This window comes from Entelurus aequoreus, linkage group LG06 (genome assembly GCF_033978785.1).
Source record: "Entelurus aequoreus isolate RoL-2023_Sb linkage group LG06, RoL_Eaeq_v1.1, whole genome shotgun sequence".
Taxonomy (NCBI): domain Eukaryota; kingdom Metazoa; phylum Chordata; class Actinopteri; order Syngnathiformes; family Syngnathidae; genus Entelurus; species Entelurus aequoreus.
The window spans coordinates 42,614,985-42,633,818 of NC_084736.1; the positions used below are offsets into that span (position 1 = coordinate 42,614,985).

An 18,834-nucleotide genomic window follows, 5' to 3' on the forward strand; every position below is an offset into this window, starting at 1 on the left:
TTTTTCTGACCTGGCGAGCCGGAAGACGTCGTGTATGAGGCTGGCTCTGTCTTTGCCGCTCAGCGCCGTGTGGTTGTCTTGCAGCAGTTTAATGATGGTGCGCCAACCTTTATTGGCATAGTGGACAATGTAGTAGCCGCTCATGTCCACGTTGAACTTCAGCCACTCGACCTCATCTGGCAGGCGCAGGATGTCTGCGGGCGAGCAGTCACATTAAAAACATGTCAATCCAAAGTGAAAAGTGGGGAAATCAGTTTCTTACCCGCCTCTGACTTCATCAGGTGATGCTGTGTTGTGTTGGAAACACTAGTCTTGTAGGTCAGAGGGATCCACCAAACTAATCTGCTTCATGGGAAAATTTAATAAATCATGAAATAATTAATTAAATTGTGAAATAAATGATTCAATTATGAAATAATAACATTAATTAAATATTGAAATAATTAATTAGTTAAATTAATATACATTTACATTAATTTAATGACAGATTTAATAACACAAGTATTTTAATTTAACATTAAATTAATTCATGATACAATTATGTAATCATCTAAAATTGTATTTATTTATATATTTATTCCATTTGGCCTCATTTGACCTTCCGTGTGTGCGTGTGTGCGTGCGTGCATAAATACACTGCTGGTAATTAGTGTGCGTCATATCTCTTTTATGTCGAAATATTTTTGAAATGTCGCAAGACCCATAAAAACAGAAACGGCGCTGGTAGTAGTAATTATAGCTACAACTTGATGCGTCACACCCCTACTAGGCATGTGGCCTGGTTAGGGCGTGAATCTTTGGGCACCTAACAATTAGATCCGATTCCGATACCTGGGGTAACGATTTGATTCAGAATCAATTCGATTTTTGCAATATATTATATGGTACAATAATTATATTGAAACAGATTACATGTTAGAAAAGCTCCTTCTATTTGCATGGAGATGGCCTCAAAACGTCTTTTCAAAAATGGATTTTTACAAAACCCAAAACCAGTGAAGTTGGCACATTGTGTGAATGGTAAATAAAAACAGAATACAATGATTTGCAAATCCTTTTCAACTTGTAAATACACTGCAAAGACAAGATATTTAATGTTTGAACTGAGAAACGTAATTATTTTTGCAAATAATCATTAACTTAGAATCTAGTGGCAGCAACATATTGCAAAAAAGTTGTCACAGGGGCATTTTTCCCACTGTGTTACATGGCCTTTCCTTTTAACAACACTCAGGGAACTGAGGAGACACATTTTTTAAGCTTTTCAGGTGGAATTATTTCCCATTCTGGATTGATGAACAGCTTAAGTTGTTCAACAGTCCATAATGCGCCACACATTTTCAATGGGAACTGGACTACAGGCAGGCCAGTCTAGTACCCACACTCTTTTACTATGAAGCCACACTGTTGTAACACGTGGCTTGGCATTGTCTTGCTGAAATAAGCAGGGGCGTCCATGATAACGTTGCTTGGATGGCAACATATGTTGCTCCAAAACCTGTATGTACCTTTCAGCATTAATGGTACCTTCACAGGTGTGTAAGTTACCCATGCTTTGGGCACTAATACACCCTGTTACCATCACAGATGCTGGCTTTTCAACTTTGTGCCTATAACAATCCGGATGGTTATTTTCCTCTTTGTTACGGAGGACACAACGTCCACAGTTTCCAAAAAAAATTTGAAATGTGGACTTGTCAGACCACAGAACACTTTTACACTTTGCATCAGTCCATCTTAGATGAGCTCGGGCCCGGCGAAGCCAGCGGCGTTTCTGGGTGTTGTTGATAAATGGCTTTGGCTTTGCATAGTAGAGTTTTAACTTGCACTAATAAATGTAGCGACAAACTGTAGTTACTGACAGTGGTTTTCTGAAGTGTTCCTGAGCCCATGTGGTGCTATCCTTTACACACTGATGTCGCTTTTTGATGCAGTACCGCCTGAAGGATCGAAGGTCCGTAGTATCATCGCTTACGTGCAGTGATTTTTCCAGATTCTCTGAACCTTTTGATGATATTATGGACCGTGGATGGTGAAATCCCAAAATTCCTTGCATTAGCTCGTTGAGAAATGTTGTTTTTAAACTGTTGGACAATTTGCTCACGCATTTGTAGACAAAGTGGTGACCCTCGCCCCATCCTTGTTTGTGAATGACTGAGCATTTCATGGAAGCTGATTTTATACCCAATCATGGTACCCACCTGTTCCCAATTAGCCTGTTCACCTGTGGGATGTTCCAAATAAGTGTTTGATGAGCATTCCTTAACTTTCTCAGTCTTTTTTGCCACTTGTGCCAGCTTTTTTGAAACATGTTGCAGGCATCAAATTCCAAATGAGCTAATATTTGCAAAAAATAAAGTTTTCCAGTTTGAACGTTAAATAACTTGTCTTTGCAGTCCATTCAATTGAATATACCGTATTTTTCGGACTATAAGTCGCAGTTTTTTTCATAGTTTGGCCGTGGGTGCGACGTATACTCCGGAGCGACTTGTGTGTGAAATTATTAACACATTACCGTAAAATATCAAATAATATTATTTATCTCATTCGCGTGAGCGACAAAGCAAATGGCAGCCATCGTCCACACACGTCAGCAATCGTCACTCACACGGCAACCAATAAGAATTTGGCGGGGGCGGGTCATGGCAGAAGTGCAATGTGGGTTTTGGAATGCTAACTGCTATATGCTATACGCTACTGCCGGAGCTATTAAAATGGATCACATCAACGTTGGCGGTAACTTATAAAAACTGAGAAGGACTGAACTAAAATGGCACCGAAAAGGAAATCATATACTGCAGATTACAAGCTGGACGTAGTGAATATGCAGCAGAAAACGGCGATCGAGCAGCAGAAAGAATGGACGCTAGCGGGGCATACCAGGAGCGACACCGGGGAGGAAGATTTCATGTTATTTAGCGATCGGGAGTGACAGATTGTTTGGTAAACGTATAGCATGTTCTATATGTTATAGTTATTTGAATGACTCTTACCATAATGTTACGTTAACATTAGGGCTGCAACTAACGATTAATTTGATAATCGATAAATCTGTCGATTATTACTTTGATTAATCGATTAATAACCGGATAAAAGAGACAAACTACATTTCTATCCTTTCCAGTATTTTATTGAAAAAACCCAGCATACTGGCACCATGTTCTGGACATTGGGGATGCAGCATACACCAATAATAACACAGAAATGTAACTCATCAGATCAGAACTGGATCAGATACTGTACACGTTTCTGTTGTGAATAATAAAGGATTAATTTTAGGCTGCCTCTGAATAATAGCATGAAATATTCCAGCACCTTCATAACGTTTAGTTATACTAAAGCGTCACTCAAATCTAAATAGATTTATATAGCTTTATCAGGCCTGGCTGCATTGATCCATTATGAAACCAACCTGAGATATTTCTGTCCGTTACGTTTATTTCGAAATTGGTAACCGTGCGTTTTCTCTCTCAAAACGGAGTCAAATGTGCCGGAGACACATTATCAGCCCCGTGTTGCAACAAAGGCATAACGTTAACGTTACTTACAAAAAAGCTGAACTCATGAAGGCCTGTTGCCACTATGGACTTAAAAAGTTATGTACTGTGAGTTCCTCCCTTCATCCATGGCTCCAACAGGTTTCCTTTTCAGGTGCTTCTGAAGCAATGTTGTACTTCCGTGCCATTTTGCAGGAAACGGTCTTCTTTGAAGTCTTTAAAGTAAAGTGTTCCCACACTTTTGACGACTTAGGTCGTACACTTTTCTCCATTGAAGCAATAACCTCAAGATGTTTCTCCGCTAAACTATCGGGAGTGTTTTCCTGCGCCATTTTTCGAATGTTTCCAGCAAAGGAGACGGCGTCGTCACGTGAGCTGCACATGACACATCATTGGCTGGCTTACTGCCACCTCATGAGACGTAGCCTCAGCGCCGCACTGGCGCTGTTTTGTACTGTTTTTGTACTTATTTTGATTATTGTTTCTCAGCTGTTTGTAAATGTTGCAGTTTATAAATAAAGGTTTATTAAATTTTAAAAAAATTTTTTTTAAAAAAAGCCTCCGTGCATGCGCATAGCTAGTTCCAACGAATCGATGACTAAATTAATCGCCAACTATTTTTATAATCGATTTTAATCGATTTAATCGATTAGTTGTTGCAGCCCTAGTTAACATACCAGGCACGTTCTCAGTTGGTTATTTATGCCTCATATAACGTACACTTATTCAGCCTGTTGTTCACTATTCTTTATTTATTTTAAATTGCCTTTCAAATGTCTATTCTTGGTGTTGGATTTTATCAAATAAATTTCCCCCAAAAATGCGACTTATACTCCAGTGCGACGTATTATACCTGTATGTTTTATTTCTTCTTTATTGTGCATTTTCGGCCAGTGCGACGTATACTCCGGAGCGACGTATAGTCCGAAAAATACGGTAGGTTGAAAAGGATTTGCAAATCATTGTATTCTGTTTTTATTTACCATTTACACAATGTGCCAACTTCACTGGTTTTGGGGTTTGTACCAAAATTGCATTTGTATCCAAATATTGGTGTATTTTCTTAAGCAAATTTTATTTATGCAAGCAATTAAAAACCTGTGATTAATCATGATTAATCACAGTTCAAGAGAATGATTAATCTGATTACAAAAATGTGTCACTTGACCTGTCTAATATATATGTTTTGGTTTTATTACTTTTTTTTTAAAGATATGAATCTATTTAAAATCAGAATGAATATTTATATATATTTTTTGCACTTATAGGTTTCTCAAATACACAAAAGGCAAGAAAAATTGATTCTGCATTATTGTATGTGACCCCTTGAAGTTAGTGCTTTCTCAGTGATAAAAATAATTTCACTGTCTCACCAAGACATTACACAATAGTAAATAATACCAATGTGTTGTTGGTATGTTGGAAGAATCTGTGTTTTTTAAAATAAAGTGTGTCATTTTCATCTATCCATCCATTTTCTACCGCTTGTCCCTTTCGAGGTTTCAGTTAGACAATATTATAAACACGTCAGACGAAGTCTTATTTTTAACGCTATATTGCAATGTGTACCTCATTTGAAACTAGATGAGGCAATTCCTGAAGGAATTGTGTGTGAATGCTCCATTGCTGAAGTTGAACTGAAATGCTGACAGAATGTAAAGTTAAAGTTAAAGTTAAAGTACCAATGATTGTCACACACACACGAGGTGTGGCGAAATTATTCTCTGCATTTGACGCATCACCCTTGATCACCCCCTGGGAGGTGAGGGGAGCAGTGAGCAGCAGCGGTGGCCGCGGCCGGGAATCATTTTTGGTGATTTAACCCCCAATTCCAACCCTTGATGCTGAGTGCCAAGCAGGGAGGTAACGGGTCCCATTTTGTATAGTCTTTGGTATGACTAGTATGAATGTAAGAATGGTAGTATGAATGTAAGAATAGTTTGAATGTTGAAGATTTTGAATTTCCAGGAAAAACGGAATCTGGTTTGGAACTTGGGAAAGTGTTAGTTTGAATGTCCAGGATGAGTAGAATGTGTTGATGTTGGAATGGTTTGAATTGGTTGAAAAATGTGGGAATAGTGGAAGTTTGAAAAATGTCCAATTCATTTTGAATGGGTAAAATGTCCCTAAAAAACTGGGAATTTTAGGAAATCCGGAAAATGTTTTAGAATTGTTGAAGGAGAGCACACAATTCCTGAAAAGGCTGAATATTTTGAAGTTGAAACGGTTTAAATTATATGAAATATTGAGGAGTTGTGGAATTTTGAAAAATGTCCCCTTCAGTTCAATGGGAATTTCATAAAAAATTGGGAATTCCGGGAAAAGAGGGAATTTTTTAAAAATGGTAAAAAACTTGAATGTTCTGAATGGTTGGTGTTGGAATTTTTCAAAACGGTCAAGAAATGTTAAATGTTATTACGGAATTCCTGGAATTTTGGGAAAACCGGGATTTTTTCCAGTTCAAAAAACAAATTAGTTTTTTTCCTGATTAAGAAGAATGTTAATGACAGCAGGTTAATGGGAAAATGTGGGAGGAGTAATCAACAAAAAAAAGGGTGAAAATAGGGTTTGGAAAACTGGGAATTCTGGGAATTCCTGGAATTTTTTTGAAAATGTAAAAATGATAGTTTGAATTGTTTAAAAAATTAAATGGTGGAAGTTTGAAACATGGCCAATTCATTTTGAATGGGAAAAATGTCCTGGAAAACCTGTAATTCTGGGAAATCTGGGAACTTTTGGAATTTGTCAAGGGAAAGCCCGCGATTCCCAAATAGGCTGAACAGTTTGAAGTTGGAACGGTTTGAATTGGATTAAAAAATGTGGAAGGTAGATCGCGCCAAAATCTGGAGAGGAAGAAGAAGAAGAAAAACCATATGTATGAATGCTTTGGAGCATTCACACAATGATAAAATATGGTTTGAAAAGTTGAAAGCAAGCAGAAAAAATAGAATACTTGCTTACCGTTCAGTGTAGGCAGCGTCCCCGCTCTTCAGGTAACGCTCCTGGGTGAGCCACACCCCGCGGTTTTTGACCTCCACACTGACCAGCGGGAAGCCCTGCTGTAGCGTCCATGTGTCCATGATGGTCTTGACATTCAAATTGTCATTATACTGTACAAAAAACGTTAATGTACAAACAACCACAACACCTGCATCAGATTGGTGGCCTTCTACAAAGGTTAAAACTTACAGATTTTCCAGATTCGAGGTCGCGTTTGGAGCAGAATTCCTTTTGTTTAGGCAGAGCTTCTTGCAAATCATCCCCATTGCAAATCTAGTGAAGAAATGCACATAACATAAAAAAATAGAAACATATAAAAATTCTCATTTTAAACCATGGGTGCCCAAATTGAAGCCTGCGGGCCAAATTTGGCACACCCAGTTGTTTTGTTTGGTGGCTTCACAAATTTAATACATATTTAATACACAATTATTTTTGTTATACCTCTATTCATACGGGAAAGTCCAAAGCGTGCCAAAGTATCATGTCATTTGGACTGAAATAATCTAATAAAAAGGCTAAATAAACGTTATCCATATGTTTAAAGACACATTTTTGTTCATTATAGTATTTGGGGGAAATAAATTTAAATTTGGAAAAAAATTTGGGTTTTATAGGGCCCTGCATACAGCTCAGTACAATAGATTTAAATCAAATGAAATAGACAAAAAACATTTTTTTGCATTCGTGTCAAACTAAAAAGGTTTTATTTTGCCCGTTTAAATCTAAAAAATGTTACAGTTGCCTCCAATAATTCCATTGAATTATCAATACTTCCTATAGAAAGTGTCCAACTTGTCCAATCCCTAAATTACCTGATAAACTTAATTTGGGGAAAATTCGTTAAAGTACATGGAAATGTATTTGAATTTTTACCATGGCCTGTATGGCGGGGTATCGCTGTGTGATATAACAATGTACGGTGTTCCTTGGATTATCTGTCTGTATAACGCGGTACGACTTTATTGTTTATGCTCATAGCAAAGCCAGTGTATGTTAGCATCAAACTAACGCGTTTTTAGAAAAGTGGAGCCTTACCTTATTTATGTTGCAGCCTTTTTTTCCAGGTTAATTTCTTTGTCGTTGTTGAAAAATTGCAACAATGTTTGGCTGAGTCCGCTCTCAGTTCTGCTGGAGTGATCGCCATATGCCGAAGTGCAAGCAGCCATCTGAGTCGGCAACCGAGCGTGAAACGTGGCACCGTTGGAATATACGTAATCTGTGCCCGATAGGACCAGCAGGATTCAGTCAGTGCCAAAAAAGTAGCGAATTTGGTACCCATTGCTAGCGCAATTACATTTCCGCATACTTGGATTCATACAGATGCAGGGGTTACGTGAATTCTAATGAGGAGTGCTTTAGTTGATATGCATCAGAGCCTACTTTTTAAATGTTAATATCGCCGACAGTCACCTTTATTTACCGTATTTTACGGACTATAAGGTGCATTTAAAATTTGTTTTTTTTCTCAAAACTCAACAATGCGCTCTATAACCCGATGCACCTAATGTATGGAATAATTCTGGTTTTGCTTACCGACCTCAAAGCTATTTTATTTGGTACATGGTGTAATGATAACTGACCAGTCGATGGCAGTCACACATAAGAGATACATGTAGACTGCAATATAATGGCAGTGACACATAAGAGATACGTGTAGACTAGAGATGTCCGATAATGGCTTTTTTACCGATATCCGATATTGTCCAACTCTTAATTACCGATACCGATATCAACCGATACCGATATATACATTTGTGGAATTAACACATATTATGCCTAATTTTGTTGTGATGCCCCGCTGGATGCATTAAACAATGTAACAAGTTTTTCCAAAATAAATCAACTCAAGTTATGGAAAAAAATGCCAACATGGCACTGCCATATTTATTATTGAAGTCACAAAGTGCAATATTTTTTTTAACATGCCTCAAAACAATAACAGTGCAATACTTTTTCATAACATGGTCACTACTGCCTAGTTCAGGGGTCGGCAACCCGCGGCTCAGGAGCCGCATGCGGCTCTTTGACCACTCTGATGCGGCTCAGCTGCATACTTGCCGACCCCCCGATTTTCCCAGGAGACTTGTGGATCTCAGTGGCTGTCTAAGAAATCTCCAAGGGCAATTATAATCCTATTTTCACTTGTGGATCTCAGTGACTGTCTAAGAAATCTCCAAGGGCAATTATAATCCTATTTTCACTCTAATTACTAAATAAAGGGCGCGCCCTGAATGCACTGCAGTAATTGTCCTCTATAGCATTTACTAACAGCATGCCAGCCCGGCCACATGTTGTATGTAGCTTTTACTTGCACACGTAGGAGACAGCAAAGCATACTTACTCATCAGCCACACAGCTTACACTGACGGTAGTGTAACACAACACAACCAATACCCAGAATCCCATGCAGCCCTAACTCTTCCGGTCTAGAAGGGGTGGCGGGGGGTTTATATTGTAGCGTCCCGGAAGAGTTAGTACTGCAAGGGATTCTGGATATTTGTTCTGTTGTGTTTATGTTGTGTTACGGTGCGGATGTTCTCCCGAAATGTGTTTGTCATTCTTGTTTGGTGTGGGTTCACAGTGTGTTAAAGTTAAAGTTAAAGTACCAATGATTGTCACACACACACTAGGTGTGGTGAAATTTGCCCTCTGCATTTGACCCATCCCCTTGTTCATCCCCTGGGAGGTGAGGGGAGCAGTGGGCAGCAGCGGTGCCGCGCCCGGGAATCATTTTTGGTGATTTAACCCCCAATTCCAACCCTTGATGCTGAGTGCCAAGCAGGGAGGTAATGGGTCCCATTTTTTTATAGTCTTTGGTATGACTCGGCCGGGGTTTGAACTCACAACCTACCGATCTCAGGGCGGACACTCTAACCACTAGGCCACTGATATGGTGCATATTTGTAACAGTGTTAAACTTGTTTATACGGCCACCCTCAGTGTGACCTGTATGGCTGTTGACCAAGTATGCTTGCATTAATTCGTGATGAGAACAGCCGGTAGATATTATGTGACTCGGACGGCACGCACGCAAAGGAAATGCCTTTAAGGTTTATTGGCACTCTGTACCTCTCCCTACGTCCGTGTACACAGCTGCGTTTTAAAACGTCATACATTTTACTTTTAGAAACTGAATCCGATAATTAAGAAACCGATACCGATAATTTCCGATATTACATTTTAAAGCATTTATCGGCCGATAATATCGGCAACCCGATATCATCAGACATCCCTAGTGTAGACTGCAATATGACTCAAGTAGACAACACCAAAATTTTAAATGTTATAGAACATTACACACGGCGCTCAATAATCCATCAAAATGTTTTAGTACGACTTTGGAAAGCTATGAAGCCGCACCGCTTGATGGATCTGTATTTGGGATCTGCATATGTCCGGAAAAATTGCGCGCATCCGCTTTTGTAGTCCATGCAAACGTCGTAACGGACCGTAGATGGTGAAATCCCTAAATTCTTTGCAATAGCTCGTTGAGAAATGTTGTTCTTAAACTGTTGGACAATTTGTTGACAAAGTGGTGACCCTCGCCCCCTCCTTGTTTGTGAAAGACTGAGCATTTCATGGAAGCTGATTTTATACCCAATCATGGCACCCACCTATTCCCAATTAACCTGTTCACCTTTGGGATGTTCCAAATAAGTGTTTGATGAGCAGTCCTCAACTTTCTCAGTATTTTTTGCCACTTGTGCCAGCTTTTTTTAAACATGTTGCAGGCATCAAATTCCAAATGAGCTAATATTTGCAAAAAATAACGAAGATTTCCAGTTCGAATATCTTGTCTTTGGAGTCTATTCAATTGAATATATGTTGAAAAAGATTTACAAATCATTGTATTTAGTTTTTATTTACCATTTACACAACGTGCCAACTTCACTGATTTTGGGTTTTGTATCAATTCCCATCCCTACTCACATCTGTCAGGCTCTCCCACAGGTGGCTGTTGACGGTGTTCCGGTAGCTGTATCGTTTCAGGTAGCGGATAATCCCCACCTCGAAAGCCTCGGGCGTCAGGAAGACTTGTATCATATTCAGAATGCACGCTCCCTTCAAGACGAGGAAACATCGCTGCAGTTAAGCTAGAAGAAGAACACGGATGTCGCAATCCAATACACACCTTGTCATAAGACACGTCGTCAAACATTTCTTGGATCTCGGTGGGGTTTTCCACTGGTGTGGAGATGGGGTGAGACGAGGCCAGACTGTCAACCTCCATGGCATGGAAACACTTCATCAAGAACATGTCGTCCTAGGTGGAAGAGGTTTAAGCGTTTTGTATAGTGGACTCAACAAACTGGTGCAAAAATCAAAATTTGGAATCTCAATTCATTTTAAGAACTGGAATTTGAATTGAACTGGTTCCACCCAATAGGATGTTGAATCAGAACTACAGGAAGTGCTATTCATATAATTGCATTTGTAGCCAAATAACAGGAAATATTTTGTCAAACGAAATATCTTGAAATGTCTTCGTGAACCAAAGTAAAGAATTTTGAGAAATTATGCTGTTTGCCACCATTTTCCATCATTTGAAAGTTATAATACCGTATTTTCCGGACTATAATGCGCACTTAAAATTATTATTTTTTCTTAAAAATCAACAGTGCGCCTTATAACCCGGTGAGCCTAATGTATTGAATAATTCAGTTTTTTCTTACCAACCTTGAAGCTATTTTATTTGGTACATGGTGTAATGATAAGTGTAGACTGCAATATGACTCAAGTAAACAACACCAACATTTTATATGTTCCATTGAAAACATAGAACATTACACACGGCACTCAAAAATCTATCAAAATGTTTTAGTATGACTTTGGAAAGCTATGAAACCGCACCACTTGATGGATTGTACTGTGCTTCAACATAGGAGTATTATTATGGTGTGTGTATAAGGTAAGACATAGTATCTGCCGTTTTGTTTCGCAATATTATGCAAAAGCAACTTTTCTTGGCTTCTGGTACCTGCTGATCTGTATTTGGGATCTGCATAAGTCTTGAAAAATTGCGCGCATCTGCCTTTGTAGTCCGTACAGACACCGTAGTCGATAAACTTCTTATTTTTCTCTATCTTCTTGTTATGGGACATTCATTCTCCGCTGTTTCCATTTCTAATATAAAGTAGTGTTAAGTTCTTACTTATATGTGTCAGTAAACTTGCCATGAAAGCGCTAAAACATACCGGTGTAGTGAGTTTTTAATTATTTACCCAAGGAACTTTAGTTATTAGAGAGTTCCGGTCGGACGGTTTTTCATGGAACACTAGTGAACCACGGATGAGGAGATGCTGCTCCGTTATTGATTGAAGTAAAGTCTGAATGTCATTAAAACAGTTAGCTCCATCTTTTGACACTTCTTCCACTCCCGTCCTTGCACGCTACACCGATACAACAAAGATGATGGGGAGAAGACACTGCCGAAGGTGAGCCACGTAAATATAAACCCTGTTTCCATATGAGTTGGGAAATTGTGTTAGATGTAAATATAAAAGGAATACGATGATTTGCAAATCATTTTCAACCCATATTCAGTTGAATATGCTCAAAGACAACATATTTGATGTTCAAACTGATAAACATTTTTTTTTGCAAATAATCATTAACTTTAGAATTTGATGCCAGCAACACATGACAAAGAAGTTGGGAAAGGTGGCAATAAATACTGATAAAGTTGAGGAATGCTCATCAAACACTTATTTGGAACATCCCACAGGTGTGCAGGCTAATTGGGAACAGGTGGGTGCCATGATTGGGTATAAAAATAGCTTCCCAAAAAATGCTCAGTCTTTCACAAGAAAGGATGGGGCGAGGTACACCCCTTTGTCCACAACTGTGTGAGCAAATAGTCAAACAGTTTAAGAACAACGTTTCTCAAAGTGCAATTGCAAGAAATTTAGGGATTTCAACATCTACGGTCCATAATATCATCAAAAGGTTCAGAGAATCTGGAGAAATCTCTCCACGTGGGTATGGCCGGAAACCAACATTGAATGACCGTGACCTTCAATCCCTCAGACGGCACTGTATCAAAAACCGACATCAATCTCTAAAGGATATCACCACATCAATCAATCAATCAATCAATGTTTATTTATATAGCCCTAAATCACAAGTGTCTCAAAGGGCTGTACAAGCCACAACGACATCCTCGGTACAGAGCCCACATACGGGCAAGGAAAACTCACCCCAGTGGGACGTCAATGTGAATGACTATGAGAAACCTTGGAGAGGACCGCATATGTGGGTAACCCCCCCCCGCCCCCCCTTAGGGGAGACCGAAAGCAATGGATGTCGAGTGGGTCTGACATAATATTGTGAAAGTCCAACACATCAGCGAAAGTCCAGTCCATAGTGGGGCCAGCAGGAACCATCCCGAGTGGAGTCCATAGTGGGGCCAGCAGGAACTATCCCGAGTGGAGACGGGTCAGCAGCGTAGAGATGTTATCCATCTGATGGACAGGCTAGCGGTCCACCCCGGGTTGGGAACAGAGTAGAAAAGAAAAGAAAAGAAACGGCAGATCAACTGGTCTAAAAAGGGAGTCTATTTAAAGGCTAGAGTATACAAATGAGTTTTAAGATGAGACTTAAATGCTTCTACTGAGGTAGCATCTCTAACTTTTACCGGGAGGGCATTCCATAGTATTGGAGCCCGAATAGAAAACGCTCTATAGCCCGCAGACTTTTTTTGGGCTCTGGGAATCACTAATAAGCCGGAGTTCTTTGAACGCAGATTTCTTGCCGGGACATATGGTACAATACAATCGGCAAGATAGGCAGGAGCTTGACGTGTAGTATTTTATACGTAAGTAGTAAAACCTTAAAGTCGCATCTTAGGTGCACAGGAAGCCAGTGCAAGTGAGCCAGTATAGGCGTAATATGATCAAACTTTCTTGTTTTTGTCAAAAGTCTAGCAGCCGCATTTTGTACCATCTGTAATCTTTTAATGCTAGACATAGGGAGGCCCGAAAATAAAACGTTACAGTAATCGAGACGAGATGTAACGAACGCATGGATAATGATCTCAGCATCGCTTGTGGACAAAATGGGACGAATTTTAGCGATATTACGGAGATGAAAGAAGGCCGTTTTAGTAACACTCTTAATGTGCGACTCAAACGAGAGAGTTGGGTCGAAGATAATACCCAGATTCTTTACCGAGTCGCCTTGTTTAATTGTTTGGTTGTCAAATGTTAAGGTGGTTTTATTAAATAGATGTCAGTGTTGAGCAGGACCGATAATCAGCATTTCCGTTTTCTTAGCGTTGAGTTGCAAAAAGTTAGCGGACATCCATTGTTTAATTTCATTAAGACACGCCTCCAGCTGACTACAATCCGGCGTGTTGGTCAGCTTTAGGGGCATGTAGAGTTGGGTGTCATCAGCATAACAGTGAAAGCTAACACCGTATTTGCGTATGATGTCACCTAGCGTCAGCATGTAAATACTAAAGAGTGCAGGGCCAAGAACCGAACCCTGGGGAACTGCGCACGTTACCTTAACATAGTCCGAGGTCACATTGTTATGGGAGACACACTGCATCCTGTCAGTAAGATAAGAGTTAAACCAAGACAAGGCTAAGTCTGTCATCCCAATACGCGTTTTGATACGCTCTAATAAAATATTATGATCAACAGTATCGAAAGCGGCGCTAAGATCAAGAAGCAGCAACATAGATGACGCATCAGAATCCATTGTTAGCAATAGATCATTAGTCATTTTTGCGAGGGCTGTCTCCGTAGAGTGATTTGCCCTGAAACCGGATTGAAAAGGTTCACAGAGATTGTTAGACGCTAAGTGTTCATTTAGCTGCTGTGCTACAATTTTTTCGAGGATTTTCGAGATAAACGGAAGGTGGGACACCGGCCGGTAGTTTACCAGGAGATCAGGATCGAGGTTAGGTCTTTTGAGTAGAGGATGAATAACCGCTTTTTTGAATGCTAGGGGAACAGTGCCAGAGGAAAGTGATAAGTTTATAATATTTAACACTGATGGACCTAATAATACAAAAAGCTCCTTGATAAGTTTCCCAGGAATTGGGTCAAGTAATCATGTTGTTTGTTTTGTCCCATTTACACATTTTGACAATTCCTCCAATGTTATTTCATCAAAGAGAGGGAAACTATTTTGGAGGGCGGTATCCGTCGTATATACAGTCGTATTTGTGTTAATAGAACCCAGTTGTAGCTGAGATGCATTGTCTTTAATCTCTTTTCTAATGACTTCAATTTTCTTATTAAATAAATTCATAAAGTCATCTGCTGAGTGGGTGGAGCTACTGGGAGGAGTCCCTTGTTGGGTTAGCGATGCTACTGTACTAAACAGAAATTTAGGATCATTTTTGTTGAGGTGGATGAGATTTGAGTAATATTTAGCTTTAGCTGAGGTAAGCATGTGTTTATAAGTTATTAAACTATCACACCATGCTTGATGGAAAACCTCAAGTTTAGTCGCACGCCATTTGCGTTCCAGCTTTCTACATGATCATTTCTGGGCTCTAGTTTCTTCTGTAAACCATGGGGTACGCCTTTTAGGGGCTCTTTTTAGCTTTAGCGGTGCTACAATATCAATGGTGTCGCGCAGGGCGTCATTAAAGTTGTTAGTGAGGTTATCAATAGAGCCCACATAATTTGGGAATGGTGCCATTAACGAAGGCAGTAGGTCAGTAAGAGTCGTCGTTGTGGCAGCATTAATGTTGCGGCTGCTATAGTAGTTATTATTATTATTATTAGTTTGTTGACAATGAGTCAGAACTTCTAATTTTATAAGGTAATGATCGGACATTACTTTAGTGTACGGGAGTATCGTAACTTTAGAGATGGTGACACCCCTGACAAGCACTAGATCTATCGTATTACCGTTGCGATGCGTGGGTTCATTTATTATTTGTGTAAGACCACAGCTATCAATTATAGTCTGGAGTGCCACACATGGAGGGTCCGATGGGGTATTCATATGGATATTAAAGTCCCCCATTATGATTATATTGTCGGCGTGCGTCACTAGATCAGCAACAAACTCTGAGAATTCACTGATGAAGTCCGAATAGGGCCCAGGGGGGCGGTAGATAACAGCCAGGTGGAGAGGCAGCGGTGTGACAAACCTCAAAGTGAGCACCTCAAACGAGTTATATTTATTATTTAGGTTAGGTGTAAGATTATAGTTTTCATTGTATATTAGTGCGACACCCCCTCCCCTTTTAAGAGGTCGGGCAACATGTGTATTGGTATAGCCAGGAGGAGATGCCTCATTTAGCGCAAAAAAATCGTCTGGTTTGAGCCAAGTCTCGGCGAGACCAACGACGTCAAGTTTGTTATCTCTAATGACTTCATTAACTAATAACGTTTTGGAAGATAATGATCTTATGTTTAAAAAGCCCATATTATAGGTAGTGGGCTGTTTTGAGGATTGTTTGTTGAAATTATCCAAAGTAGCAATATTAATAATGTTGTGTTTATTATGCGTATTGCACTTTAAATAGTTTCGACCATATCTAGGAATTGATATGACGGGGATATTCAGATTGTTTGCTTGATGTTGCGATAAACTGAACGCATCATAGTTAGCTACATCAGTACAATGTATGTCTGCCTCTGACACGGTCACAAAAGAAAAAACATTATGTGAGTTGTGTTTTATTCTAAGAGAATTGCTATGTGTGCAGGGATTATCCAGCCTGACGCCGGCTAGTTCTAGTTTAAATGGCTTCTTACCCGGAGACTCCACGTTTCTTTGGTTAGCTTTTCTCTTTGTTGTTAGCCCCGCTCGGCAACCCCACTTCTGCTTCCGCTCGCACCGCTTATGTCGTCTCCATTGGCGGTCACCGCTAGCACTTGACTCCGCTGCTACAAAGGCCGCTCGATGTAGCCCACGAAGTATTCCCATGCTAGCGAGGAGGTCCACCGTACATGCATCTTTCAGTCTATAACGACCCGATCCATCCACATCCAGAATTGTCTGTCGGTTGTATGTGATCACAGAGTGTTCACGCTTTGAGCCAGCCATGAAATTGACAGAAATGACGGGTGTTTTTTGCCAAATCGCTCTACACTCCCAAGAGCGTTAGCATAGCCGCAGCAAACCCATGCGCCGCCATTTTTGTTTTTCATGGGCTCAGGAACACTTCAGAAAACCACTGTCACTAAATACAGTTTGTCGCTACATCTGTAAGTGCAAGTTAAAGCTCTACTATGCACAGCGAAAGCCATTTATCAACAACATCCAGAAACGCCGCCGGCTTCTCTGGGCCCTAGATCATCTAAGATGGACTGATGCAAAGTGGAAAAGTGTTCTGTGGTCTGACGAGTCCACATTTCAAATTGTTTTTGGAAATATTCAACATCGTGTCATCCGGACCAAAGGGGAAGCGAACCATCCAGACTGTTATCGACGCAAAGTTCAAAAGCCAGCATCTGTGATGGTATGGGGGTGCGTTAGTGCCCAAAGCATGGGTAACACACATCTGTGAAGGCAACATTAATGCTGAAAGGTACATACAGGTTTTGGAACAACATATTCTGCCATCTAAGCGCCGTCTTTTTCATGGACGCCCGTGCTTATTTCAGCAAGACAATGCCAAGCCACATTCAGCACGTGTTACAACAGCGTGGCTTCGTGAAAAAAGAGTGCGGGTACTTTCCTGGCCCACCTGCAGTCCAGACCTGTCTCCCAACGAAAATGTGTGGCGCATTATGAAGCGTAAAATACGACAGCGGACTGTTGAACGACTGAAGCCCTACATTAAACAAGAATGGGAAATAATTCCACTTTCAAAGCTTCAACAATTAGTTTCCTCAGTTCCCAATCGTTTATTGAGTGTTGTTAAAAAAAAAGGTGATGTAACACACTGGTGAACATGCCCTTTCCCAACTACTTTGGCACGTGTTGCAGCCATGAAATTATAAGTTAACTATTATTTGCAAAAAATGAATAAAGTTTATGAGTTTGAACATCAAATATCTTGTCTTTGTAGTGCATTCAATTGAATATGGGTTGAAAAGGATTTGCAAATCATTGTATTCCGTTTATATTTACATCTAACACAATTTCCCAACTCATATGGAAACGGGGTTTGTAAGACCGCCCACAAAACGGTGCATCCTGAAGTGACTGTCAGGAAGCGGCTTGAAGATTATCTGTAAAACATAATCTATGCAACATTTTGACCGATGAAACGAAATATATCGCGATAAAAACGTAATTGATATGAATAAAAAATGCAATCGATAAATGTTCGGTAATTGTTTATTCTTCTTTGTCAGAAGAAACCGGAAGTTGTGAGGCAATATTTGGTTGCATGAACAAAAGGCACTCGCTCTCTGGTAACCGAGCAACGCAGGAAGTGATCAATGATCAGTGGGAGTGACACGCTAACAGCCAATCAGGGAATAGTATCAACTATCAAGTTTCGATAAAACATAAAAAGGTACCTTTACAGTATGCAGTTTCTGATTTTTCTTTTTTAAATGGACCGTAGTCAGACCAATGTGGTTTGAAAAATTACGCAAGGCGCTCGTACCACACCACCTTCGCCGTGCTCACACTTTAGAGTACTTCCTGGCACTAAACCAGCAGAAAATAGCTCTTCTGAGGTTACTCTGCGTTTAAATTTTTACACTTTTCACTATTTTGTTACACTTTATTCAGCATTTCTTACATATTCCTTATTTTAAGAGGTTTTTGGGTGTCTGGTATTGTTCCATGCTTGTGTTGACATTTATTTCCTTTTCTACCTTGATAGCCGAGGGATTATAATCAGAATAAGGTTACATTTTAAATAAAACAAATTTAATTTAATATATCTTTTTCCTGGTTCTTATTTACAATAGGTCATAAAAAATATCAATAATTACCGATGTAGAACATTTATATCTAATACCGTTTTCAGCCATATTGCCCAGCCCCCGTAGAGGTACTTGTTTTACAATGAAATAAGTAAAAACGTAATCAGTCATGTATATTGTATAACAGGGGTGTCAAAGTCGTTTTCACTGAGGGCCACATTGCATTTATGTTTGGCCCCAGAGGGCTGCTTCTAACGGTGAACAATATTATTACACAATTTTTTTATGCATTTTATTAGTAGATTTTTTTTCAACTAAAATGTAAAAAAAAAATATGGTAAGTTGCAATAATTTCACCTCAAAATGTAGTGTATATTACTGTAAATGGAAAAACAGTATTGCTGTTTTTATGGTAAAAAAAAAGGCAGCTCAGTTGCCAGAATTTTACTGTAAAATTTACATTTGTTTTTTTTACTGTAAATAAAATAAATTGCAATTTTACAGTAAAATTCTGGCATCTGAGCTGCCAGTTTGCTTGGGTTTTT

General features: G+C 39.6%; 1 protein-coding gene across 5 annotated transcripts in view; it reads right to left on the minus strand.

The window, feature by feature from the left end:
* The window catches only part of LOC133652224 (endoplasmic reticulum aminopeptidase 1-like), an 87,925-nt gene that overhangs the window by 43,096 nt on the left and 25,995 nt on the right, over positions 1-18,834 (minus strand). The window contains exons 8-14 of one of the 5 annotated variants that reach the window (XM_062050730.1): positions 10,633-10,764; positions 10,431-10,562; positions 6,687-6,770; positions 6,459-6,607; positions 6,206-6,340; positions 263-345; positions 11-194 (exon numbers count right to left, since the gene is read on the minus strand). In XM_062050730.1, the coding sequence (XP_061906714.1) occupies positions 11-194; positions 263-345; positions 6,206-6,340; positions 6,459-6,607; positions 6,687-6,770; positions 10,431-10,562; positions 10,633-10,764 (899 nt within the window). Of the gene's footprint in view, positions 1-10; positions 195-262; positions 346-6,205; positions 6,341-6,458; positions 6,608-6,686; positions 6,771-10,430; positions 10,584-10,632; positions 10,765-18,834 lie in introns of all 5 variants that reach the window. The other 4 variants (XM_062050729.1, XM_062050734.1, XM_062050733.1 and 1 more) reach the window with 4 other exon arrangements.